At 42.8% G+C, this 26,053-nt stretch overlaps 1 protein-coding gene across 1 annotated transcript in view; it reads left to right on the top strand.

Moving 5' to 3' along the window:
* Positions 1-23,869, top strand: part of LOC138261246 (E3 SUMO-protein ligase KIAA1586-like) — a 318,042-nt gene extending 294,173 nt beyond the window's left edge. The window contains exons 4-9 of the mRNA XM_069210012.1: positions 19,527-19,578; positions 19,661-19,735; positions 19,822-19,885; positions 20,971-21,034; positions 21,366-21,413; positions 21,542-23,869. Coding sequence (XP_069066113.1) covers positions 22,202-23,656 — 1,455 coding nt within the window. The 5' untranslated portion in view covers positions 19,527-19,578; positions 19,661-19,735; positions 19,822-19,885; ... (1 more) ...; positions 21,366-21,413; positions 21,542-22,201 and the 3' untranslated portion in view covers positions 23,657-23,869. The remainder of the gene's footprint in view (positions 1-19,526; positions 19,579-19,660; positions 19,736-19,821; positions 19,886-20,970; positions 21,035-21,365; positions 21,414-21,541) is intronic.
* The last annotated feature ends 2,184 nt before the right edge of the window (positions 23,870-26,053 follow it).

The raw sequence follows: 26,053 nt of genomic DNA, 5'->3' as shown, positions 1-26,053 counted from the left end.
TCAATTCCAATCTATCTGAATTAACTCCAACCTACCCCACTCAAATCCACCCAGTCTGCCCACTCCCCTCTACCCCAGTCTACCACAGTCCATTCCACTTTACCCAATCTACCCCACTCCACTTCACTCCCATCCACCAAACACCACTCAAATCTAACCCACTCCACCCCAATCCACCCCATTCACCCTGAACTACCCTACTCCAATCTACTCCACTCCAATCTACCCATCTCTAACCCAATCTACCCCACTCCAATCTACTCCACCTCACTCCATGGTACCCCACTCCATCCAGTCTACCCCACTTAACTCTATCCAACTCCACTCCAATCTTCCCACTCCAAACTACCCCCTCCTATCTATCCCACTCCAGACTACCCCACTCCACTCCAGTCTTCCTCACTTCACCCCAGTCTACCTTACTATAATCCACCCAATCTACCCCATCCCAATCTACACCACAGCTCTCGATCCCACTCCACTCTAATCTACCCCACTCCACTCCAATATACTCAACTCCACTCCAATCTACTCCACTCCAATCTACCCAACTGTAAACTACCTCAATCTACCCCATTCTATTCTAATCTACTCCACTACAATCCACCCAATCTACCCCACTCCAATCTATCGAACACCACTCCAATCAACTCCACTCCACTACAACCTACTCCACTCCTCCTCTAATATACCACTCACCACTCCAATCTACCTCACTCCAAACTACCTTAATCCCACGCCAATCTATCCCACCCCACTCCAATATACCCCAATCCACCCCACTCCACTTCAGTCTACCCCAACATATCCCACTCCATTCTACCCCAATCTACCCTATTTCTACCTACCCCACTCCAGTCTACTCCACAATAATCAACTCCACTCCATTCTACCCCAGTTTACCCCACTGTGCTCCAGTCTACCCCAATTCAATCTCCCACTCCAATATATCCAACCTCCCACTCCAATCTACTCCAGTCCATTCCAGTCTCTGCCAATCCACACCCAATCCATTCTACCCCATCCTACCCCTCCACTCTGCCCCAATCCACTTTACTCCACCCTACTCAATGCCACTAATGTTTAGCCATGTCGAACATCGACTGCACATGGCTAAAACACACTGCCAATATCTCTCACATAGGCCACACCTTTTGGCTTTGCTAATGCTTGTTTAGTATTTGGTACTAATTAATCTTCCTCTTTGCTGAAACCAAATTCTAACTCCAGATGTAAATTAACTGGTCGAACTTGTTTCTCCCACTTAAAATATCAAAAGGTCGGAGAAATTCAGCTGGCTGATTCTCTTGTAGGTTAGGATTAACTCCATAAATTGTATTAGGTTATAAAAGGTCCACTCCCTTCTCCTGAGAGGAGATTATAATATTGGTACTATTAGGAGAAAGCACTAGTTCACAAATTCGGCATCTATGAACAAAACGAAAAAACAAAAAACAAACACCGAAGCAAAAGAAAAGTGGAGTCTGTTAAAAAAGCAAACGTCTAATAAAAACCAAGGTAAATGTATTTACATGTAACATTATCTAGCGCGGGTGTATGTTAATCGATTTATTGTATACATTTTTTTTTTGTGAATTACTATTTGTTACTCATGGCCTCGGCACAAACTGGACGCGGATAAACGTCTTTGGGGATTGTGACGTATTCGTCAACGAGGTATGGCGCCGACCAGGTGTTAGCCTTGCTCGAAGCACCTACTGGTCAAACCGATACTCATTTATAGCCAGGGGCACTGGGATTACGCGATTGTGCAACTGCAGTGTTTTTTCGCATGTTTAGAGATCTTCTGTGTGTGCCACATAATCCATCGTCTGTGGCATAATCTGCAGATTTTAAAATATGATTGTAGCTCAAACTGTCGCGACGCGTGTTGCAGCGCAGTGGAAGGTCCTTTGCAAAGGTTGACTGGTCACAATTCCCTTGTTTATTGCTATGTTTGGGTGCGAAACTTGTTATAATGAGGTGCAACTGATGCCCAGACAGTGCTGTCACTTTATTATTTTGTCATTTGAAAATGACAAAATAATAAAGTGATACTATCAGAAAAAATGCTGCATTATGCCACATAATTTGCCTTTCCTTGCTGCATAATTTACTCAACCCTGTCAGGTAATTTAGCCCTTTCATGCCGCTTAATTCCAGCGGCCCTATAGTCTTCTACCACATTTTTCACAGCATTTAGGCATTTGTCATTACAGAATACCGTGTGTAGTTTTCTGGCGTTTGCGTGTGCGTGGTCCAATCACCGATCAGGCATATTGATACCCATTCAAGATGTGTCTATAGTTCTGAATGGTTATTTCCGGTCCAAGTGTCATGCCTCGGAATGGGGGCCTTAAAGAAGCGCCTGCTGTTTTATTATGCGGTTAAATGGTAGACAGGTTTGTACTTGTAAATATTGTGTACTAGGTGTCACGCTGAGTCGAAGACATTTAATAAGCGAAAACAGGGAAACAAATTGCTTCCATGCCAGGGAGCCCATTTTAATGATAAAGATACATCTGATATTTGGAAGATGCGGGATACCTCAGAGCAGAGATACTCATTGTACGGCCCGCGGCCCCTTGCGGCCTGCCTGAACTTTACATGTGGCCTCCAGGTGAACAGCAGCACGGGGTTGCTGTTTGTTAGACTGAGCACAATCAGAGGGATTTTAAATAAAGGGCAAGCTTTATTAAAATTAACTGACGTAAAGGAAACAAAACGCAAAGGGTGTCCCGCACCAATTATCTTTAGGAACGTATGCATTTAAAGTCACCATGCAACGAAAACCTAACAAAATAATGAAGCCTCTATAATATTCAAAAAGTGTATTTCCCTAACTGGAAGTTTTTGCACTTTAGTATATCTAATTACATAATTTCATTCAGTGCTGTTCACTAGAAGAGGTGGTTTTCAACACGAAGGACTCAGAAATGTTCCTGCCCTCCCCATCTCTAAAAAGAATGCCATTACTGAGTCAGTTGTCACATGCAATCTCTATATGGACCGAGGCTGGTGTTGTATATGGAGCAACATTAGTCTATTAAATCAAGAGTTGTTTTTGTACAGTGCACATCCTAAACTCACATATTATCTGGTGCTTTCATATGTGATAATGAAGAAAAAAGATTCAAGAATAAATAAAACAGAAGCCTAAAATCACACAATTTGGTCAAGTAGGAGAGCTGGGATTGGGGCCAAAAAATTCTGGTTTCATGTTGTTCAATTCAGCTACTAGATGAGAATCTCTTTCTATGTCTCATTGTACATCAAAAGTTAATATTTTGTCTTTAATTATCGATACATGATGTTAAATCGTGGGTGGCAGACATAATCCTCATGAAGGCGTGGCTCGTTTGGGTTCAAGTGGCCAAGCGAAGCCCGAGCTGAGCCAAAAGCAGGCATTTGGCTCGAGCCTTCAGTGGCTCAACCACCGCTATCACATATTCACAGTTAAGGAGGCAAAAGCAGAGGAAGGACATGGTTTGACCAACACCAAACAATTTGATGAGGCAGGAGTATCAAAGCACGGAGCAGGAGTTCATGTGAAGGGCCACCTCTTTCTCACCATACCACATTTTAGTGAGTGGACTATGAGACTGGTCATGCTTTTCTCCATTTGTAAAATCAAATGATTGTTGGGTTACAGTCCTGTTTTCATATCACATACTGACTACCTTTAGTTTATTTTAGTTCTTCCTCTCTCTGTAAAGAAAAAAGGGGTTGGGGTTAAGAAATATTTTCAAAAAGTGATTTCCCAAGAGCACACAATTTGTCACAAGCGGAGCCTGGAATGCATAAAAACCATGTCTTTGTTTCCATAATTTTTGTCTTGCTTGTTGCACAATAACTTCTTAATGGGTAGTTCCAATGGTGAGAGTCATGGATTATTCTCATCAAGGAAATCCTCTGTGTTTGGGAACCTGCTCAGACTTTTGATACGGAGTTCACAACCAGCAGACTTTCTCAAAGTGGTAAAGCCGGGATTAAACATGAAGCCTGTGAGTGCCGTGGCTAAATCTTACCCATTTACCAAGGTTGCTGTGGAAGGTAGATGTTTCTGTCTGTATGTCTCAGTGAATAACACACATTGTTGGGGGATGTTTCTCAAGGATTGTTTATAGCATTTGCTACCTTAACGGGCCCTGATTCAAAGCACTCCTCATGTTTACAGTTAAGATTAAAGGCAAAAGGACTTGAAGGCCTAAAATACAATTTCTTACCAATTCAATAATCAAGCTACTTCCTGGGCTGGACTTACCAAAGGTAGTGACAGCGAGTAGAGAAGGCTTACTCCAGGGTGCAGTAGAGGGGTAACACAGTACAGAGTAACACAGTAGAGTCAATTTAGAGTACATATGGAATGAACCCCTGAAAACAACTCTACAATGTACAATCCACACCTTGTACGTGTTCCACTTACCCTGTGCTCCCCTTATACTTCGCCTACCCTGACCACCACCCTGCTGGCCCACGGTCAGACCAGAGACCATACTTCTTGGCCCCTGTAAAAATGTTTGTGAGAATTCCCGCTTTAGAGACATTTTGAGAAAATCAGGGGAGAAAGAACCCGGAAGTACACAGATGCTATTATTAGCGATGACAAGGGCGAGGGTGTAGTGTACTGCCAACCCGTGTAGCCCCGTTGTAAGTGGTAGCCACGAGGAAGAAACTGGCACCAAAGTGCATTAGCGAGGTAGGATCAATCAGTTTCTCTAGCAACGGTCACGTGCCTGACAGGGAGGAATGTAAACCTGGCTTTCGATTGCGTGCAGGTGATTGCCGGCTTTGCTTCCACCGCATTTGATGTACATTTTGTGCTGGCGTGAAAAGAACACTTAACGAACAAAGCAGCGGGGAAAAACAGCCCCTGTAATGCCCTCCGAGTCCCTGATGGACTGTGATGAAGGGCGTTTTTTATTTATCTATAGTTGACCAGCTGTTTTTTTAATTCCCTATAGTTTAAATAATTGCCACCACACACCCCTTGCTTCCTTTCAACCCCATGCATTAGCTGTTTGCCCCCTCATTGACCAGAGTCCTTTCACCGTTGGAGGTTCTGCATGCAATAAGGGGTTCCCACCGTATTGTAGTTGCATTTATCTTGTGACGTAATAGCCTTGTCGAGGCGCCGCACGACAGGACCTGACGGCAGCAAGCAACGGTCGAGGGGTGTAAAAAACAGGAAAGTGTAAGCCTGAGTAGATTATGGCTGGCGCAGGAAGTGCCTGGGCGGGGTCAGAGACACAGCTAAAAAGAACAACATTTTCTGTAACCATGGTGTTGGCGTTTCACATACACATACATGCATATGCAATATAACGCACACATCTTAAATGAAAACAAATGCAAGCATTCTCTGTGGGAAATCCTTTGATGTAATAGAAAAGATCTGTTGGTTTATACAATCACTCAATGGAGATCCAATTCTGTGACTCCTGGATGGTACACTGGGGATTCGTGGCATGTGCATTTATAGAGTTATGTGGTCCCTACATGGGACGGAAAGCACTATCAACATGTTATTCGCTTTGAAATGTATTACGCACCTTAGAAGACAGGGCGCATATGGTGTAAAATAGTTTGCCGCAGTTAGAACGAAGGCCCATATTTATACTTTTTTAGCGCCGCATTTACTCCGCTTTTTGACGCAAAAGCGGCGCAAACTTACAAAATACGGCGCTAAAAAAGTATAAATATGGGCCGAAGTTTTACAATATCATACATACTGCACCCAGTGGAGGGGAGGCTGCTGCAAAGCTTGCAAAATGATTCAGTACTGAAATGCTTGGTCGTTTAAAGTGTTACATATTTAGTAGCAGTGGCGTCTCAAGGCATAGGCAAAGTGGGCTCTGGCCCAGGTGCCCCAGTCCTTCGTACCCCCTCCCCCCCATAGAGCCGGCTCTGTTCTGCAGAGTATTGCCCTGATGACATTGAATACGTCTTAAACATATTGTCTTAAATACCATTTTCCTTTAGTTTATTTTTAACGTGGGTGGTGTGTGATTCTTTTACAGATATTTCGCAGAGGAATGTTGAGTTTGTATTGCATGCCCCATCCATTAAAACATTTATTTTCGATCACAACAGGACCTCGCATGTGAGGAGAGAGAGGGTGCACTGAGATTATTTGCACCGGTATTAGTGATCTGCTGCTGTGTTCCAGTATTGAAAACATCTATATTACATGTAAACACATTTCCAATTTGGACCAGTGTGCATGTGCACTGTCAGTGACCTGGGCAAAGAGGCCATGAAAGAGCTGAAAAGAGATCATAAATTCGAAGCTGCTCTGAGCAGGAGCCCCGAAAGTATGTTTGGCCCAGTGCCTCCCAAATCCTTAAAACATCAAAACAAACCTTTTTTATAGATTAACATTAAAACGATGAATTGCGTACAAGAACAATCTAACACTACCTCCCAGAAAGAATACCTTTTTCACGATGAAAGGTCAAATGACTTTATCGGTTTACGCCTACACTGGCTCCCAAACAGCCTTTCGATTTGCTGATTAGCAAATAGAACCAGTGCCTAATTTGTGCTTGTTGTTTCCGGCGCTGAGCACCAGCACTTATTTTTTAGGGCCGGGGCTGCCTCAAGCATTTGCTGCGAGCAAAAGACACACATGGGTAAGACGGGTGAAGGGAAAAACGAAAAAGCGTCACAAAGGGAGGAAGCAGAAAGCCGCCAGAGTGAGCTGAAGGGGCAGGGAGTGGCTTTAAGTGGATTAAAGAGGCCCGAGATGGCTTCAGGATTACCCTGCCTCAATATTCTGTGCTCACACATTTAACTGCAGCAACTGCGTGTTTCAGAGGAGAGCTCTGAGCACTGGCACTTTTCTATTTACAAATTAAGCACTGAATAGAACACATTTATTTTTTATTTCCTGCAGGTTTCAGGCACCCTGGAGAGAAAGCTTGATTCTCCTTTAAGTGTCTGCCCCACGATTTCTTTCACAGTACAGGAGACCCCCTGTTTTCATTGCAACCCAAGTAAACTCATGGCCAGCCATAGAGAACAGGAACACTTGTGTTTTAACAAAAGTATAGGAACTGTCTTGGTAAAAATAAAAACATAGAAATGTCCTTTCCAATAGAGATGTCCACTTCCACCTCTGGTAGCATACTGACCATTGGGTGTGCTTCATTTAGGGTGAACTGAAGTTTGGCCTTTGTGGGGATTGTTTTGCTATCACGTTTGATTTCCTAGGATCTACTAAGTTGGTTCATTTCATGGAAATGTGTGAAAAGTGATATGCCAGTTTCTCACATGACTTCTGATATGTAAGGGCGTACCTCACATAACAAAGTCACACCAGATACTGGTAGACAACTTGTATCAACTGAAACTATACGCAGCCGTTCTAAATTATGCAACTAGTCCCTCCCGTGGTGCATATGTCTTCCTATGAACGCCTATTTTCCAAGCATTTCACATTTTTTAAACCATCAGTGCGCTGTTCATCTGTAGTTTTACAATTTATTTCTGTTAAGAATCCAAAATCGTTTGAAAATGACTTGCTTCCAATTGATGGAATTATAAATATTCAATTCTTCTTTTGTACATTCGAAAAGCTTTCCAACCACGTTTTCATAAATTTGCAGATATCGATGACCCAAAAGATCAACCCCAATGTATTTCGGGCAACTACTGTCCTTCGTCAGGGGGATACCTCAAACCGGGGTTAGGAAGATTACATGAGTATCCTTTACTTCACATGGTATACGGAAGAAAATATTATTTTGGAAACATTGAATGTTTAAACACTTTGAGATAGAAGGGCAGACGATAATTGCTGATCCATCCAATCTTACACCTGTGCCATTTTACTGCATATTGGTCTGGACAATGCAGGAAGAGTGATGCCCACATTAAAATCATGTTTGCATCCATTTGGAACTGTACTTTGTTACTGTAAACACCTCAGGGATTCATACATAGGGTTCAAATGTGTATTTTATGTAGGCCTGGGTCTGGCATAGTTTTGGGAATTTCACAGTAATCTTGTTACACAAAATTTCCAACATTACTCCATAAACAGATGGTTTTACAATTCCGCGCTCGCCAAATCCCCAATGCATTTCAGGTCTAGGAGGCCTTTTGTCAACGGGAAAGTGTACTAAAATCAGACGAAATTGACAATACAATTAAATACCTTGTATGTGGTACATTTCAACAATAATTTCCAATCCTAAATTTAGATTAACGCTTATGCTAAAAATTCATCTTTGTATCAAAAGCGTATGCTTATTTCTTGCATATCAGCATTATTTTGAATCAACAATTTAAATCAACCCCACAAATCAATATGTACGTAAATCAAATGCTTTCCTACAACCTAAATTATAAGTCCATGAAGGGAAATTAAGGAATGAAGTGGTTACACATCTAGAAGTTGGTCACACTGTGGAAAGGAAACACTAATAGAATGAATGATTCTTGAAAACTGTACCTTGTTGGATACTAAGAAGAATGGAATAAACTACGATAATATTGGTTAATACTGATTTAGAGTGGAGACTCCTTGCAGTATCTGAAGCAATCCTTAAGGGGACACCTGTAGTTTTCTATACCTGCAAATGGTGTTCTCTTTGAAATCAGCCAGGTCTCCCATTATTACATCTGCAAAACCAGCTTGGGCTTTACATCCACATATGACAACTGTCCAGAGGTTTTCATTTTCTGTACCTTATTTTTCTCCTATTATCTTGCTTTGTGTTTCACTTCATTTTGTCTCTTTTCCTTTATCCATGCTGTGATGGCGTCTAGCTTTATGTAAATTGTTCTTTTGAAGTTCCATCCAAAGTTTGTTTTATGTGTCAAAATGATGTTACACATCAAATGTCGCCCTCTCCCTTGCATATTATAAGAGAAGGCTACAACCTTTTGCCGTATTTACCAAGTGTTTATATCTGTATATTACTGCCTAATAGAAAACTATGTACAGCATGATAACATTACTTCCCACTATCTACAACAAATGTAAACTCTATTTGGTGACCCTTTAGAATGGGGGTCGGACATGTGTCCCGAGACAATTGCCACCAATTTGAGGTCCAGGTGGAAGCCAAAACTCCCCAACACAGGACGTTCGTTTTATCCGCATTCAGGCAGTTCATTCTAATACAACATGCCCCTGAGAACAGTCCCAAAAATTAGAATGGCCATGTATTCTGAGGGTGATCTGAATGTCATTTACATAAGAAGTAATCTTGAGGTTAAATGGTTGAATTAGTTCTGATGGAGCACCTTATAAACGTTGAAGAGTGTGGGACTTAGAGATGAGCCCGATGAAGGCAACAGGTGAGGGATTTAAATGTCAATTGAAAAAGGGGAACAGCAGCAGCATGGCCTCAGTCATTTAGAAAACAAAACACGTGAGTGAAGCAGTGCCTAATTTCAACAGTAGTTACCAGTGTGACCAGTGGCATTGTGAACCCTCAGCTTTAGCAGCTACAGCGGGGGTGGAGCTGTTTAGGAACTGCTTCTGTCTGCAACATGGCGGACAAAGGCTCATAACGGACCTGAAAGGGTGGGTAAGTGAAAGGATTGATGGGTGGATGTGTGAGCAAAAGGGTTGTTGAATGGGTGACTAAAAGGGTGGATCGATGGATACAAAAGTGAAAGGGTGGATGTAAGGATGGCTGAGTGAAAGAATGGTTGGATGAGTTAAAGGGAGGATAGAAGGGTGAGTGAAAGGGAGGATGGATGCATGAGAGTGAAAGGATGGATAGATGAATGAAAGCTTTAATGGATGAACAAGTGGATGTATAGAGAGATGGATGGGTGGAAGGATGGATGGATGAGGTAAAAGATGGACAGGTGTGTGAAAGGGTGGAAGGATGGATTAGTGAAAGGTAGGATGGAAGGATGGATGGAGTGAAAGGGCAGATGGGCATGGAGCTGGAGGGTGGATGGAGGTAGTGAAAGCAAAGGTGGATGGATGAAAGGGTGGATGGATGAGTGAAAGGGTGAATGGATGAACAGATGAGTGAAAGGGTAAATGAATGGATGGATGGATGAGGGAAAGGATGGGTGGTTGAGTGAAAGGGTGGATGATAGATGAGTGAAAGGGAGGAGGGATGGATTAATGTATGGGTGGCTGGATGGAGTGGAAGGATGGATGGAATGAAAGGGTGGATGGATGAGCGAAAGAATGGGTGGATGACTCAAGGGATGGATGGATGGATGAGTGAAAGGGTAGATGTAGGGATGGATGAGTTAAAGGATGGAAGGATGGATGAGTGAAAGGGCGAAAGGATGAATGAGTGGGTGGATAGATAAATGGATGGGTGGAAGGGTGGATGAATGAGGTAAAAGATGGTTAGCTAAGTGAAAGGGTGTAAGGATGGATGAGTGAAAGGGTGAATGGATGAATGAGTGAATGGATAGATAAAAGGATGGGATGAAGGGTGGATGGATGAGGAAAAAGAGGGATGGCTGAGTGAAAGGGTGGAGGGATAGATGAGTGAGAAGGAGAATGGATGGATGGATGGAGTACAAGGGTGGATGAACAGAGTAAAAGGGAAGGTGGATGGATGAAATGGTGGATGGATGAGTGAAAGGGTGAATGGATGAAAAGATACGTGAAAGGATGGATGAGGGATAGGGTAAATTGCTGGATGGAGGAGTGAAAGGTTGGATGGCTGAGTGAAAGGGTGGATGGATGAGTGAAAGCGACGATGAATGGATAAATGGACAGGTGGCTGGATGGAGTGAAAAGGTGGATGGATGGAATGAAAGGGTGGATGGATGATGAGAGGATGGATGGATGATTCAAAGGATGGATGGAAGAGTGAAAGGGTGGGTGTTGGGAATGAATGAGGGAAAGGATGATGGATAGATAGATGGATGGATAGCTTTGATGGATAGATTTGGAGCTGGATGTATAGGTTTGGATATGGATGGGCAAGTGGACAGAATGGGGAAAGTCTGAATGATGGATAAAAGAATGAATGAGTGAAAGAATTTAAAGTTGAAAGGTAGAAATCCTCGTGGTATGGCAGGATAAATGGATAGATGCTTGGATGGAAAATACAAGAGAACCCTTCTCCCTTGGGTGTGACCAATCTGTACTCATTTTTGTGGACTGGCTCTTATTTTTCCTCATCACACATGTACAGAGAGAAAGAAAGGGTAAAACACACAAAAAGGAAAGAAGATGAAAGATAGTAAAACAGTCACAAAAAAAGAAAGCAGGAAACTGCAAGAGTGATATAAAATGGCACGGAGTGCCTGATAGTGGATTAAAAAGGCGCTGAATACACATCCTTCATATTCGGTGCCAAAAACATTTTAGTAACACCAGCCACAGACTTCTTAGAAGAGCAGGGTTTTGGACTCCGGTGCACATTGTTTTACAATTAAGCATTGGAGTCAACAACGTTTTTTCTCTTGTATACCAGCCTGATGTAATCTAGAAGTAAGGAACACGTACAATCCAGTATTAAAGACAGCAGAGAGGTCAAACAGCATAAGCAGACAACACCTCCTCCTTCATGAAACACTAGAAGCTGATTCATATTGCCATTGAGGGTGTGAAGGCCCTAATGAGGTTGAGTGCAACCATAGATAGCACCCACTCTTGTGGACGCCTTTAGAACCGCATTCAGATGCCTAGGCACCCGGTGACCACACACAAATACCGACAGGGTGGACCCTGCAGATCTGTCACTGTCCTTGCAGGGACACACATGGCCTGCTTTGTAAATCGGACTGAGACCACCCATAGAGGAGGAGCAGAGCAGGTTTTAGATCATAAACCTGGTCCGATAGAGTGATCCACAGTTTGTCCCTGTGGCTGTTGTTGCCACTACACAATGGGGAAAGTATTTTTCAGCTGCAAGGGCCTTCTTCCTCTGCACATATATCGGCAATATGGAGCAGGTCCACAGGCAATTGTATTTCATCATTTGCTTATGGCTTCAGCTTATTAAAATTAAGGAGCAACCTTATGCTGTGGCCCAGCACAACACTTCCTACAAGCTTTCCCGGAGCAAGTCGCCGACCTAATATGCAACAAGCCTAATTTCACAATTCTCAGTGATTTTAATATACATGCAGAGAATCAAGATAATGTTGTGGCCAAAAGATTTTTGTCAGATATGAGGGCCTTAGACCTTACACAACTGATTAAAGGTCCCACACACAATAACGGTCACACCATCGACCTTGTTTTTAGCAATGCAGTTGGTTTAACTGCCTTGCCTCCCACCCCACTGGCATAGTCAGACCATTTTTTAATTTCCTTTAACTTTCCAATTTTAGCATCTGGTAAACCATCCCAAATTATAACCCAACCCTGTAGGCATTGGCATATGCTTAAGGTCAGTGAGTGGATCGGTATTTTAGAGAGTCTAAAACAGGCTTTGAAGGGGAATATGGCCTGTTCCCTAAAAATAGTCAATAAGTGGATCACTAAAAGCCTAGATAATATTCTCCCTTACACATCAAGGCCTGGAGTACATCGGAAAAAAGCACCCCTTGGTTTTCCACCCACCTCTGTTCAATAAAGAGAGACTACAGATGTTTGGAAAGAAAATGGAGAAAATCGTATGACGCTCTACTTAAAGAAGATTATAGGAAGGCGATCAGACAGTTTCATGCAGGAATCAAAGCAGCACAAAGTGCTTACTACATGGCCAAAATAGAGCAGAGCTCTAACTCCCCCAAATAAATTTTTCATTTACTAAAATAAATTGCCCTCCCACACTCACAAAATGAAGCCCTGTAAACTCCTTACAAACATAGTAATGACTTGGGTCTCTTTTTCCACAAAAAAGTAGAAGACATTTACTCAGCCTTCCCGCAGGTACCCGCAGTCCCCAAGTGCTCAGTGAGCAATACGCTAATGGCTCAGTGAGGTTCGCACAGATTCCACCTCTCTCTCCGGAAACAGTGCTAACTCTACTGTGCACCCTTAAATCCGGGTCTCCCTTGAATCTTGCACCCCGTTTATTTTAGCACACGGGCATCAGTAATAGTTTCTATTTTGAATGATCTGTTGAATCTGTCACTATCTAGTAGTACTATCCCTCCACAGTGGAAACATGCTTTAGTGAAACCTCTGCTTAAGAAACCCACCCTAGATGCATCTATACTCAATAATTATAGACCTATCTCCATGTTGCCAGCCCTCGCCAAAATTCTGGAAAAACACGTGAACACTCATCTCTCCACTTCCTTGAAGACAATAACATTCTTCATCCTTCTCAGTTGGGCTTCAGACCCTCACACAGCACAGAATCGGCATTGATTGGAGTGACGGAGGAAGTCAGGAAGCGCCTTGATCAAGGACTGGTATCTGCAATTGTGGTTCCTGACCTCATTGCCACTTTCGACACTGTAGACCACAACATTTTACTTCAGAGAATGAGGGAGATTGGAGTTACAGGGAAAGCGTTAAGTTGGTTTACCTCATTTTTAGAAGCAAGATCATTTCAGGCCCTTGATCGTTCTTTCTATTCCAGTTGCTTCAATAGCTATAGGGGAGTGCCTCAAGGCTCCTCTCTAAGCCCCACGTTATTTAATATCTATATGTTGCCATTGGCAAAGGTAGTGGAGCCATATGGCCTCTTCCTGGTATCATATGCAGATGACACCCAGCTGGTGGTCTCCTTCTCCACCAAACAGATTTCAGTTGATTCAGTACTTGCTCCCTATCTACGGGCAGTATCCAAATGGATGTTCGACTGCAAACTCTAGCTGAATGGAGATAAGACAGAAGTCATGATCTTAGGTCATCACACACAACCAAATATGACTTTCCCTGTTCTGCATTCGCTAGGAGATCTACCCTCGCCAATCAAGAGTCTAGGAGTATGGCTTGACCCATGGCTGACTGTGGACCATCAGGAGAAGAAAATCTCTTCCATCTGTTTTGGCATATTCAGACTTGTCAAAAAGGTGTTTAAAATACTTCTGCCTATTGCTACAAGACTTATCAGACAGGCACTCATCATTTCACGCCTGGATTATGGGAATGCCTTGTTTCTCGGTGCTCCAAAATATGCCAAAAAGAAACTACAGGTGATGCAGAACACTGCTGCCAGCCTTCTCTTTAAAACACCTAGGAAAAATTCGGCTAAGTCAGCCCTCTCGGTTCTGCATTGGCTCCCTTTGTATAAAGTTTAACACATTATGTTGTATTCACAGACCCCTTCACGACAAAGACCCGCCACTTCTCCGAACCTTGGCCTCTTTCCATAATCCTGTGAGACATCTTAGGTCCTCTTCGGCGGCCTTAGCTGAAATCCCCTCAATGAAAACAGCCAAATGGGGCGGAAGATCTATGTCATATCTTGGTGCCAAACTGTAGAATTCTCTACCATTGGCACAACAACAAACCAGCCACAAATTATTCTTCCATCATCTACTTAAAACATGGCGGTTCTAATTCTGTTCCTAAGGCTGTGTTTTTGAAGATCTCTGCATAGCGTTTGGAGGCCTCTGGGTGGCCATGCGCTCTCTAAATCTTTATAACATAACATAACATAACATAACATAACATAACACAACATGACATAACAAAACATAACATATGCAAATTAAAGTTGCTCTTTTTTTAGGTCACAGCCAATGTTCCCTATAAAGTGCGCGCACCTTTCTTCGCCCACGCGCATGCCTCTCTGCCGAGTACGCACATTGTTTACCACGTCGTCAGTCACTGCATGACACGTCACTGCTTCATGCAAGAGAGTGAAATCGTACGTCAGCGCTATGTTTTAAAAAATAAACAGTGCGAAAACGCTGTCACTCTCTTCGCGGCAGAGCAGGACGTGGCAAAGCAGGACAAGAAACAGCGACCGGAGGAGAACCCCTGCACCAAATGCAAGCAGGAAAGTGTGCTTCCTTGTACATACAGTGTTCCGATATTACGGGCACATGTCTGTGCCAGCATGCTTTTTTATTAATGTGTAAATCCTAATTGTATTTCAATCTCTTAGCGACAAAGGATATTCGCTATAAAATGTGTGTTTCTATGGTACAATTGTTATTTTAATGAACTAACCTAACTTGAAATAGACTCCTTCATGGAGAGAATGCTAAACTGACCCTAAAACATACATCATTCGCGATAATAGCAATAAAGAGGGACAAAGCTAAAAGCACTAATTATTTTCATTATTCACTAGTCGCCAAATATTTACATTTTATACTGGTCTTCAAAAACGGATGGAGAAATGGTGCAACTCCAAAAGAGTTCATGCTTAAAAATGTAAAACCCTGCTGCTTGGCATTTAGCAAAACTGTTCAACTATTGTAATCTGAAATACTCATATAAGAAACTTGAGGCAATAATTTTAACATCATGACTACACTAGATAATTATGTACCACAAGGAGTACTAAAATGTATAGTTCAACCAGCACTGGCTCTCTTTCATTGCCAAGTTGTAGCAACAATTCCTGAATAGTTATGGGATTTAAAAATGGATCTTAAATGCGCGGGGTGCTCGCATTCATCCCTGTATTCCATATCTTCTTTAAAAGACATTCAGTTCCCAGAGCTGATGCTGGCCAGAATGCCGTATTTGTTTAGTACCAAGAGAAGATGAATGATAGGTGTTGGTAACTCAACAGAAAGCCAGTGGAAGGACTATCTATCTATCTACATGGTTATTTATGAAGCATCCCAAAAAGACCTCAAAAGTGGTCTCATGGTGCTAAAACTCTGATGGACAAAAGAAACCAGAAACAAGACTAGAATCCCAATTTGGTTACAAATGGAGTTTGCACAGGATTACAGTTCACGCAGCAACATAACACTTATTCCACCGCACAAATGTCATGTGGGCAAATGCCTCAATAGATAGGCAATGAGAGAACACCATGTTGCATTATTACAATATTCACCACTCTGAGGTGCTGAAGCTGAAACCAGGAGTTACTACTGCGCTTGCTAAAATACCACAAATTGCAGTATTGGTACTTACCGGTTGCAGTGATGCCACTTCATGCACCGAAGTGTTCATAATGCAGCCATATGAGTATGAAAGATACTATAATGGTCACTAACTCCACTTCTACACCTGGCGATCACATCTACCTAATTTATGGGTGTAGGTCAACAAAAAGAGAAGACTTTGTAAAATAGAATATACTTAATCCAGGTTTCCTGTAGGCCAGTGCCGGTAAACAATGTCTCATTCCAGAGTGGCCAACCTATGAAGCATTCCTAGATAAGAAGGTGTACATTACAGATTGAGATTACTGAAGTCATCATTAGGTTACTCTCAGAATTTAGTTCATTAATTTAGGAAACGTAATCTGGCTAGGCCAAATTTCAGTTCTTAAGAAAATGACTGCTCAACCAGTTGTAGCTATGACACATGCAGCAGGAATTCTGCAGACAAATGAGAGTAAAAATCAAGCCATACTAACCATTTTAAAGTCAAGGAAAAACAATTCTCTAAAGATTTAGAAAAACAGAGAAAATGTTACACCAAAATAAATAAAACTTGATAAGGATAGCTACAAATGTCAAGTGTATACATTTATTGGACAAAGCAACATTAAAAATATCAATTGTAAGCATCAGTAAAGGAAGCGGTGTGGGGGAGCAGCTATGTGTGGCCTACTGCAAGACACCTACTGACCCTGGCCCAGCCCTACCCCTCTTGCAGCAACATAGGTGACATGAGATGGACTTTCCCCGAACATACCTGGCGTTTGCAGGCAGAAAATTGACTCTGTTGTTGCCCGATACGTAACAGACTCTACCTGAGACATTTCTGCCTTTCAGTGCAACTGCTCTACCCTGCGACAGAGAAGCTGTAGCTAGGGTGACCAAACATCCTGGATTTCCCCGGACAGTCCCACTTTTTTAAGGACTGTCTCTGTGTCCCAACTCTTCCCTTACTTTTAAACAAATGTCCAGGTTTTTGGGACAAAAGTCAGATTATCTAGGGAAGCATAAATTCAAGGAATTCTCTCCTTTAACAGATTCCTACAAAGTATGCAATAATTAAAGTAATTTATCTGTTAGGCAATACAGTCCCCTGTCTGCTCCCAGCAGATAGACGCAGTGGGGAGCAGAGAAAGGTGGGTGGGGTTGGGTTGGGGGTGCAGGGTGGGAGGTCAAGCCATAGCTAATTTAAATGTGTAGTCTTATATATGTGTGTGTGTGTGTGTGTGTATATATATAGGTAAACACATACATGTTTATGCACCAATGTTCCCTGTAACGTGCACTGCACATGTAAATCATTTATTCTGAAAAGCTATTATGGGCAAAATGTGTACTCTCTGTTATATAACCTTGTGAGCATATGGTGCTATATAATGTAATACATTAACTGTTTATTGAATAATAATTTTTACTCTTTTATGTTATGTATCTTGCAATCTGAAATGTGCACACATGTTTAGAAGATATGAGGTGTACAGGTGCTCAGTGCTTTATTTGTAAAATAATAGGTGGTGATGCCCAACGCACTGCTCAGACACCCCTGGTCAGTACTATTAAAATGTCAGCATGCTGAATACTAAAGGTACGTTGTCATATATCTATCTCAGGTTTCTTTAATTCTCTGCCGGACAATCCCGTAATCTCACACTTAACAGGTTTCTGTTTTCTACCTTGGTGATAGATTTTCTGTCTTTCTCTTCTTCCATCTATTTCTGTTGTGTGTTATTCACTCATGGGAAATGTCTGATGAGGGTAAATAAGTGCTGGTCCCACAAAATAAGTGCCTGCTCAAATTAAGTTGCGTAGGTGCTTTCCTACCACATATTTGCCCCAGAATGGATAATCTAAGGCATCCAGAGGTTTGTAGAAAGCAAAAATTTTAAGGGAACAATTAGTGGCAATTGTTAGACCTGGCATCCGTAGAGTGGTCTTACCCCAGACCTTTTGCTTTTCACCTCCAGTTTTTGCTGTGTTTTTTTAATGGCCTCAGCACTCTGAGCACTTTACCACTGCTAACCAGTGTTAAAGTGCATGTGCTTCTCCCCTAAACATGGTAACCTTGGTGTACACACAATTAGCATATTTAGGCCCATATTTATACTTCTTGACGCAAACCCGCGCCGGCGCTGGTTTGCGCAAAACTTTTTCCGCTGGCTAACGTCATTCCTACGCACCATGCGGGCGTCTTATTTAAGGAATGACGTTAGCCGGCGCTGCAGACTGGTCAGAGTAAAAAAAATGACTCAAACCAGGCAGCGCTGGTGTAGGGGAAAATGGGGTTGTGTATAAAAAAATGGTGCAAGTCAGGTTTGAGGCAAAAATCATGCCTCAAACCGGACTTGCGCCATTTTTTGACGCACAACCCCCATTGAAATGACTCCTGTCTTAACAAAGACAGGAGTCATGCCCCCTTGCCCAATTGCCATGCCCAGGGGACTTCTGTCCCCTGAGCATGGTCATTGGGCACAGTGGCATGTAGGGGGGGCTAAATTAGGCCCCCCTATGCCACTTTAAAAAAATAAAATAAAATACTTACCTAAACTTATCTGTACTTACCTGGGATGGGTCCCCCAATCCATGGGTGTCCTCCAGGGGTTGGCGAGGGTGGCAAGGGGTGTCCCTGGGGGCAGGGAAGGGCACCTCTGGACTCCTTCCATGGTGAGAGACCATGGAAGTGAGCCCACAGGTCCCTTAACTCCTGCCCTGACCCAGGAGTTCAAAAACAGCACACATCAGGCTGTGCGCCATTTTTCAAGTACCGCCCCCTCTTGTTCGTCAAAATATCAAAATAAGGCGCACAGGCCTTAAAGTCATTTTTTGGGCGGGAACGCCTACCTTGCATGTCATTAACACAAGGCAGTTTCCCGCATCCAAAAAATGACGCGCACAGAGGAATTTTGACGTCAGCGGGCTGGGCATCAAAGTTTAAATATGGTGCACGGTTTGCACCGAATGTGCGTCACATGTTTTTACGCACATTTGTTGCAAACAGAGTATAAATATGCCCCTTAATTTACTTGTAAGTCCCTTGTAAAGTTGTATACCATTTACCCAGGGCCTCCTACTAGTTGGCCTGCAGCACTGATTGTGCCAGCCATTCAAGTAGCCCAGTAAACATCCCTCAGGCCTGCAACTGCACCTTCACTTGGCATTTAAAACCTCTTGCCAACCCTTAAACTCTCCTTTTATTACACATAGGTCACACCTAAGGTAGGCCCTAGGTAGCCCATAGGGTAGGGTGCTAAGTAAGTAAAAGGCAGGACTTGAACTATTAAGTTTTAAATGTCCTGGTAATGAATATCTCCCAAAGTTGTTTTTCATTATTGTGCGACCTACTGCTCTCATAGGCAATGTTTCCTGTAAGTTCCTTCCTAGCCCACCCTTAGCAAATCCGATTAGTCATAGCGAGTGGGCCAGCAGATAACTTGAGGGATGAAAAGGCTGCATCATCGAAGGTCTAACGCATGATGTAGGTTTCTAAATGGATGATAATATGGAACCAGAGTTCGTCTAAACTGAAACCGCAGGTAACTATTCAATTGCTCTGGAACTGTCATGCATAATGTTTTTGTAACTCCTAAAACCTATGCTGAATATCTGCTCTCCAATTACAGACACTCAGCATTTGGATTTGAACGGGCAGGCGTGAGTACCATGGAAGACCAGGTAATTCTGAAGACGTTCCAGGTGGGATTAAGTGTCTCTAGATAAATTACGTTCATGATCCACACCTTTACTTCTATTACAGGTTAGTCGGACCGAGTAAGTTATAGGTTTGAAGGCGCTGACATGCGTAGAAGCATACGGACCATGTAATTATTTGGTAGGTCCCCCATCTGAATCACCTGGAACATTATAATATGGCAACATGCTGCAACCAACTGTTAACCATCTTTTGTTTTGTTGCAGTTATCTCAGACAAGACTGGTCATAGAGGGGGACGGGCAGACCAGAGTAGCAGCAGAGAGAGCAGGTTATTTGCTAGTTTTTCCTTCTGGTGAATATGAGGCATTGAAATGATCAGTTGCTTTAATCAATTTGTCCTCTTTTACATGCACCTTAGACCCTGCTACACATACATTTGAACAGGCGCATGTGTGTAGAAGGAGAAAGACAAGGTAATCATTTTGCAGGTTTCCATTGTGGTGCGCCTAGTACAGTGGAATCTGACAACCTACTTTAATCCCCTTTTCTTCTCTTGCGGCATCTCAGACAGCACTACTCATCGATTACAAAAGGCACATGCGAGTAGAAGCAGAAAGACAAGGGGCCAGATGTAGGAAAGGAATTGCAACTCGCAAACGGCAAAAACTGCAGTTTGCGAGTTGCAAATCACATTTTCCTATGCAGAAATGCATTCTGCGAGTCGTACCGACTCGCAAAATGCATTTCAGAATCGCAAATAGGAAGGGGTGTTCCCTTCCTATTTGCGATTCCTAGTGGTATGCAATACCATTTGCGACCGCATATGCGGTCGCAAATGGTGTTGCAGTTACCATCCACTTCAAGTGGATGGTAACCCACTCGCAAATTGGAAGGGGTCCCCATGGGACCCCTTCCAGTTTGTGACTGGACCCAAAAACATTTTTTCAGGGACCACTCCCTGCCCTGAAAAAATACCGAAACTAAAGGTTTCGGGTTTCTTTTTAAGTGCAGCTCGTTTTCCTTTAAGGAAAACGGGCTACACTTAAAAAAAAAAAAAACTGCTTTATTTAAAGCAGTCACGAACACGGAGGTCTGCTGACTACAGCAGGCCTCCATGTTTGCGAGTGCCCATAGTCGGTATGGGGCCGCAATTTGCGACCCACCTCATGAATATTCATGAGGTGGGTCATTGCGACCCCATACCGACTTGCAGACGGTGTCTGAGACACCGTTCTGCATAACATTTTGCGACTTGCAAACAGCGAGTCGCAATGACTCGCTATTTGCAAGTCGCAAAATGTTATTTTTGCTACATCTGGCCCAAGGTTATTATTTGTTAGATTTCACTTGTGATGAACCCATTACGTTATAATATAACAACATTCTTCTAACCCTTTTTTTGTTCTTTTGCAGGCTTCTTGGACAGTGCTAATCATAGGTTAGAAAAGGCAGAAGTGACTACAAGCAGAAAGACCAGGTGATTACTTAATAGTTTTTCCCTGTAGTACATCGGAAACATTAGAACAGTGGTTCCCAACCTTTTGACTTCTGTGGACCCCCACTTTACCATTACTAGAGCCTGGGGACCCCCACTGAATCTTTATAGGACTCTGGGGACCCCCTACTGAGTCATTATTGAAAGGTGAGGGCCTAATCTGTTGATGTTATTTAGTTTTCTAAGCAGTCACGGACCCCCTGAGGAGGCTTCGTGGACCCCCAGGGGTCCCCGGACCACAGGTTGGGAACCACTGCATTAGAACATAAGCATGTGCTGTAACGATTTTTTTCTTCTGTTGCTGACGTCGCAGACAGTGTTACATCTACAGGCAGGTGTAAGAACAAACAGGAAGGCCCAGGTAATTACTTGCTACATTTTCTTAGAGATAGCTCAGACTTGTCTGGTAGACTGCATTCAATAGCATAAGAACCAACTTTAAATAATGTTCCTCACTTTAAAAAATGTTCCTCTTTTTTTTTTTTGCAGGCTTTGCGGCATAGTAGGCTCAGACTGATTGTCACCAAAGCCACCAAAATGTTCAAGCACAAAAATTTGACTTCTGCAGAGAGCAGTGCTTCACCACAAAGGAAGAGATGCTGTTTTGTGTTCAAAGAAGAATGTCTGAAAGAAATTGTGAAGACTGAGACACAGACGTCACGTAGCAAGGTTTGCGTACAACTGGGAGAGCTATTTCTATACAATCCAGAAGTAGGCCTGATTTGCAAAGTATGTGCAGAAGCAAAGATTGCAGGGGACTTTTCTACTGGGAAGAAATGGAGTCATGGCTGGAAGCTGGACTACTTGAAAAGCCATCTATGTAGCAAAGTTCATGAATCTGCTTTGGTGACCTTAAGAAATAAAAGTGCAGCTGCCAGGCTGGGTTTTGGAGTGCACACCATGCTGACGGGAACCGCCAGTGACAGAGCAAACAGACTAGAAGTGGTTGAACGGCAAAGATCTCTGCCTGAGGAGATAAAAATTCTCATCAACAATGTGTTGCTAGCAGTCAAAATGAACACTTCAATCGTATCTGTTCAAGACATCCATGACCACATCGCATTGCATGTGAAGATACCAGACAGCTGGAGGAGCAAGAACTATGCTATGTTTTTGTAGGCAATCAACAGAGTGATAGCATCTGACTTCATGGCAGAACTGCGCAGTGCTCGGTATCACACATTGATAATTGATGAGAGCACATATATTTCAGTTACAAAATTACTCGTCCTCTACTTCAAATTCCGATCTGTAACATCAACAGAGCACAAAACAGTGTTTGGGGGAATTGTAACTCTGAGTACATGCAATGTGGAGGCTATCACTATAGCTGTAAAAGACTTCTACACTGCCAATAAGCTGGACCTTATGAAAATGGTCATGTTTACATCAGGTGGTGCATCAATGATACTGGGAAAGAACAATGGTTTTGCTCCCTGCCTCAAACAATCCATTCCCCATCTAGTTGAGCAGCACTGTGTTGCGCACAGAGAAGATTTGGGAGTTGATGATGCCTGGAAAAAAGTGCTGATGATCAGGGAAATAGAAACATTACTGAGGACTGCCTACACTGTGTTCTCCCGCTCACCTGTAAGGAAGTCCAAGCTGAATGAAATTGCTTTGGTCACTGAATGTGAAGCAGTCTCCTTTCGGCCACTCAATGAAGTGCGGTGGCTTTCAAGGCATTTTGCTGTTGGTGCACTCCTGCGTAATTATGAGGTTGCTCTCAAATACTTTGATCATGAAAGAGTTGAGGAGAATGACCCAATTGCTAAATATTGCTACAAAAAACTATCTGATGCCAATTACCATATTTCCTTTGCAGCACTGAATGACATTCTGGGTGAACTTGCACCTTTGTGCAAGTTGTGTCAGAAAAGCTCTTTGACCACTGTTGAAGCTGTACAATATGCAAGAGCAAAAATTAGTCAAATAAAGGAACAGTACTTGGGCGACACTGTCTTTTGGAGCAACACAGTAAGAGATCTGATGGCTTTGTACAGAGAGGACCAAGAGTATGATAGTGAGCCGATGTTATCTTTCATTAAGCTTCTTCGTGAGCACATGGAAAGAAGGATCCCAGAAGATGAATTGAAGGAATGGACAAGCTTTGATTTCCATGCAGTAACAACACAATCACAGTTTGATTTTGGGACTGAGAATGTACAAAGACTTGTTGAAAAGTATAAGAAGGTCTTGGTCCTGGGTGATGGCGACACCCCTGATGATGATGTTCAGCAATACCGAGATTATAAATATGAGGCGGCAGAACATATAAAAAGCAGATTGTTTAGGACCTTTCAAGACATGGTGAATGTCACTCTGCGGAATGATGCACAGTACAGTTTTGTATCTCAGCTTGTTGATGTCTGTGCAACTTTCCAGGCTTCAAGTGCAGACTGTGAACGAGGATTCAGCCTCATGAATGCAATCAAGTCCAAATTAAGAAAAAGACTTGAGGAGAGTCACCTAGATATGCTGATGAGGACAAAGGCCTACCTCTCAAATGGGAAGGTTGACTTAGACCAAGTTTATCATCACTGGAAGAATGGCAAGGAGCAGCGAGAGAAACAAACATGTCACACATCTACTGTTGGCACCTGACTTGTCTAAACTCTGATGCGGCTCCTCCTACAGTCACTATGTGGCTTGGGTAAGGAAATTTCTCAGCCTGTCTCTTGGCAGGAGCCTTGTGGCATTTATCAGTAGCATGTTCATCAAATTGTAAATGTTAAGTAATTGTACAACGTGCTCTATTTGATGTGCATGGCCCTCTGTAGCACACTGAGAGTATTCATTAAAGTTTCAGAATGGTTCAACTTCCTGATTTCTGTTTTCTCTAACTGGGGTGTAGGTGGCACTAAACAGGCCAGGTCCTTGGGGTGTGCACCAGGTCACAATACTGCCTTAATGCCTTATTACATGGAGCAATGTTTATACAAATATGCCTTTTTTTCTTTAGTGGTAAAACAAAGCTATGGAGAGGCAAATGCCAAAGATCTTGGTAGTTATGCGCTGCGCTCGCGTGAATGGTCAACTTTTTGGCACACGTATCCTTGGCTGCAGCACACAGAGACCTTACACTGCTGCACACAGTGAAAAAAAAGTAGAGGGAACATTGGTCGCAGCCTACCGGACAGCATAGCTGTCTGATTTGCTAAAGACATCTTGGGGACTTTTTAGAAAGTTGACCTAGAAGTGCATTCTGCCTGTCATGTGCCACTAACTTTGTGGTTTGTAACTCATGCTTTCTTCCTTCCCACTTGCTGGCTGTATTTGTTTTAGGCTCTTGAGGTGCAGTTTGTCCCGCCCAATGAGAAAGCAGTGTTTACTGAATACTTGCACAAAATCCTTTTCTGTTAACAGGCCTTTAAATCTTGTTTTATCTATCACTTTTGTTGGACATTCGAAGACTGAGGTCAAATGTCAAGCTGTGTATTGTGGGAGCCTGGTTATTTTGTTTTGTTTTCTGCTGACTTCAAAGTGACAGCCTTTATAGGAAAGAGAAATGCAGACTTTCTCCATGGAGCCTGTTAGTGCCTTTTGTTAAATTTTATTTTAGACATAGCCATCTTAAAAGGTATCTTTCTCTTAATCTGCACCAAACATTTGCACGTTTTTTGAAAAATGTTTCTTCTTGTGAAACTGCCTTTAAAGGAACAAAGTACAAAACAGCATTTCAGTCTTAGTGTCAGCTTAACATATGGGGCCAGATGTACAATGCTTTTTCCTGGTCGCAAACTGCCTTATTCACAGAATCAGGCCATTTGCAACCAGAAAAAAGCATTTCAGAATGTACAGACCCGATTGTGCGATTCAGTAAACCATTACCAAATCACAAAATGTTTTTGTGAGTCGCTATTAAGAAGGTGCATGCCAAGGGTGTCCCTTGCTAATAGCGAGTCGCAGGGCCATGTAAGATTGTTTTGCAGCATGAATGCAGTCGCAAAACAATTGCAGTTACCACCAACTTCAAGTTGGTGGTAGCCCATTTGCAAATGAGAAGGGTTCCCCACGGAACCCCTTCCCCTTTGTGAATGCAAGCAAAAATATTTTTTCAGAGCTGGTAATGGTCCCACGGACCACTGCCTACTCTGAAAAAATGAAATGAAATGAAAACTTTTCATTGTTTTGTTTGAAATGCATCCTGTTTTCCTTAAAGGAAAACAGGCTGTATTTAAAAAAAACACTGCTTTAGTTAAAAAGCAGTCATAGACATGGCGGTCTGCTGTCCCCAGCAGGCCACCATCCATGTGAGTGTGGCCATTCCCAATTGGGTCACAAATTGCGACCTGCCTCATGAATATTAACGAGGTTGGTCATTTGTATCACATTTATAACTTTCATTTTGCAACTCTCTCTTTGCAATTTGCAATCAATCGCAATTAGAGACTCAGAAGATTAAATGGTCATACATCTGACCCATGATGATGTTGGGCAATTTAGAGGGTTTATTGCTCATTCGGAACACATACATTACTAGATATAAATGCTTTCCACAGGTTACCTTGCAGGCTCTAAGGCCATGATTTGGAGGGTGCAGCAAGTGCAGTGGCATGGGGTCAAAAGCTCTAGGAAGCTCACTGAGCACAAATTATTGCTATATTTCCCTACTAAACAAGCGGTCATAAGCACAGCTACCTTGCAGGCACTAGTGCCACGATTTGGATGGTACAGAAGGTGCAGATGCACAGGGGCTAAAAGCTCTAGGAAGTCCACCCATCACCGATTATAGGTATATGGCACCACTAGGTAAGTGGTCACAAGCACAGTTACCTTGCAGGTACTAGGGGCCACAATTTGAATGGTGCAGCAGGCGCAGTGGCACAGGGCCAAAACCTCTAGCAAATCCACTGAGTAATGATTATTGCTATATGTTACTACTGAACAAACGGTCACAAGCACAGTTACCTTGCAGGCACTAGGCCCATGATTTGGATGGTGCAGCAGGTGCAGTGCCACAGAGGCCAAAAGCTCTAGGAAACCCACAGAACACAGCTT

This window comes from Pleurodeles waltl, chromosome 10, assembly GCF_031143425.1.
Source record: "Pleurodeles waltl isolate 20211129_DDA chromosome 10, aPleWal1.hap1.20221129, whole genome shotgun sequence".
NCBI classification, from domain to species: domain Eukaryota; kingdom Metazoa; phylum Chordata; class Amphibia; order Caudata; family Salamandridae; genus Pleurodeles; species Pleurodeles waltl.
The sequence above is the reverse complement of the archived record's forward strand: the minus strand, read 5'-3'. Positions and strand labels throughout refer to the sequence as shown.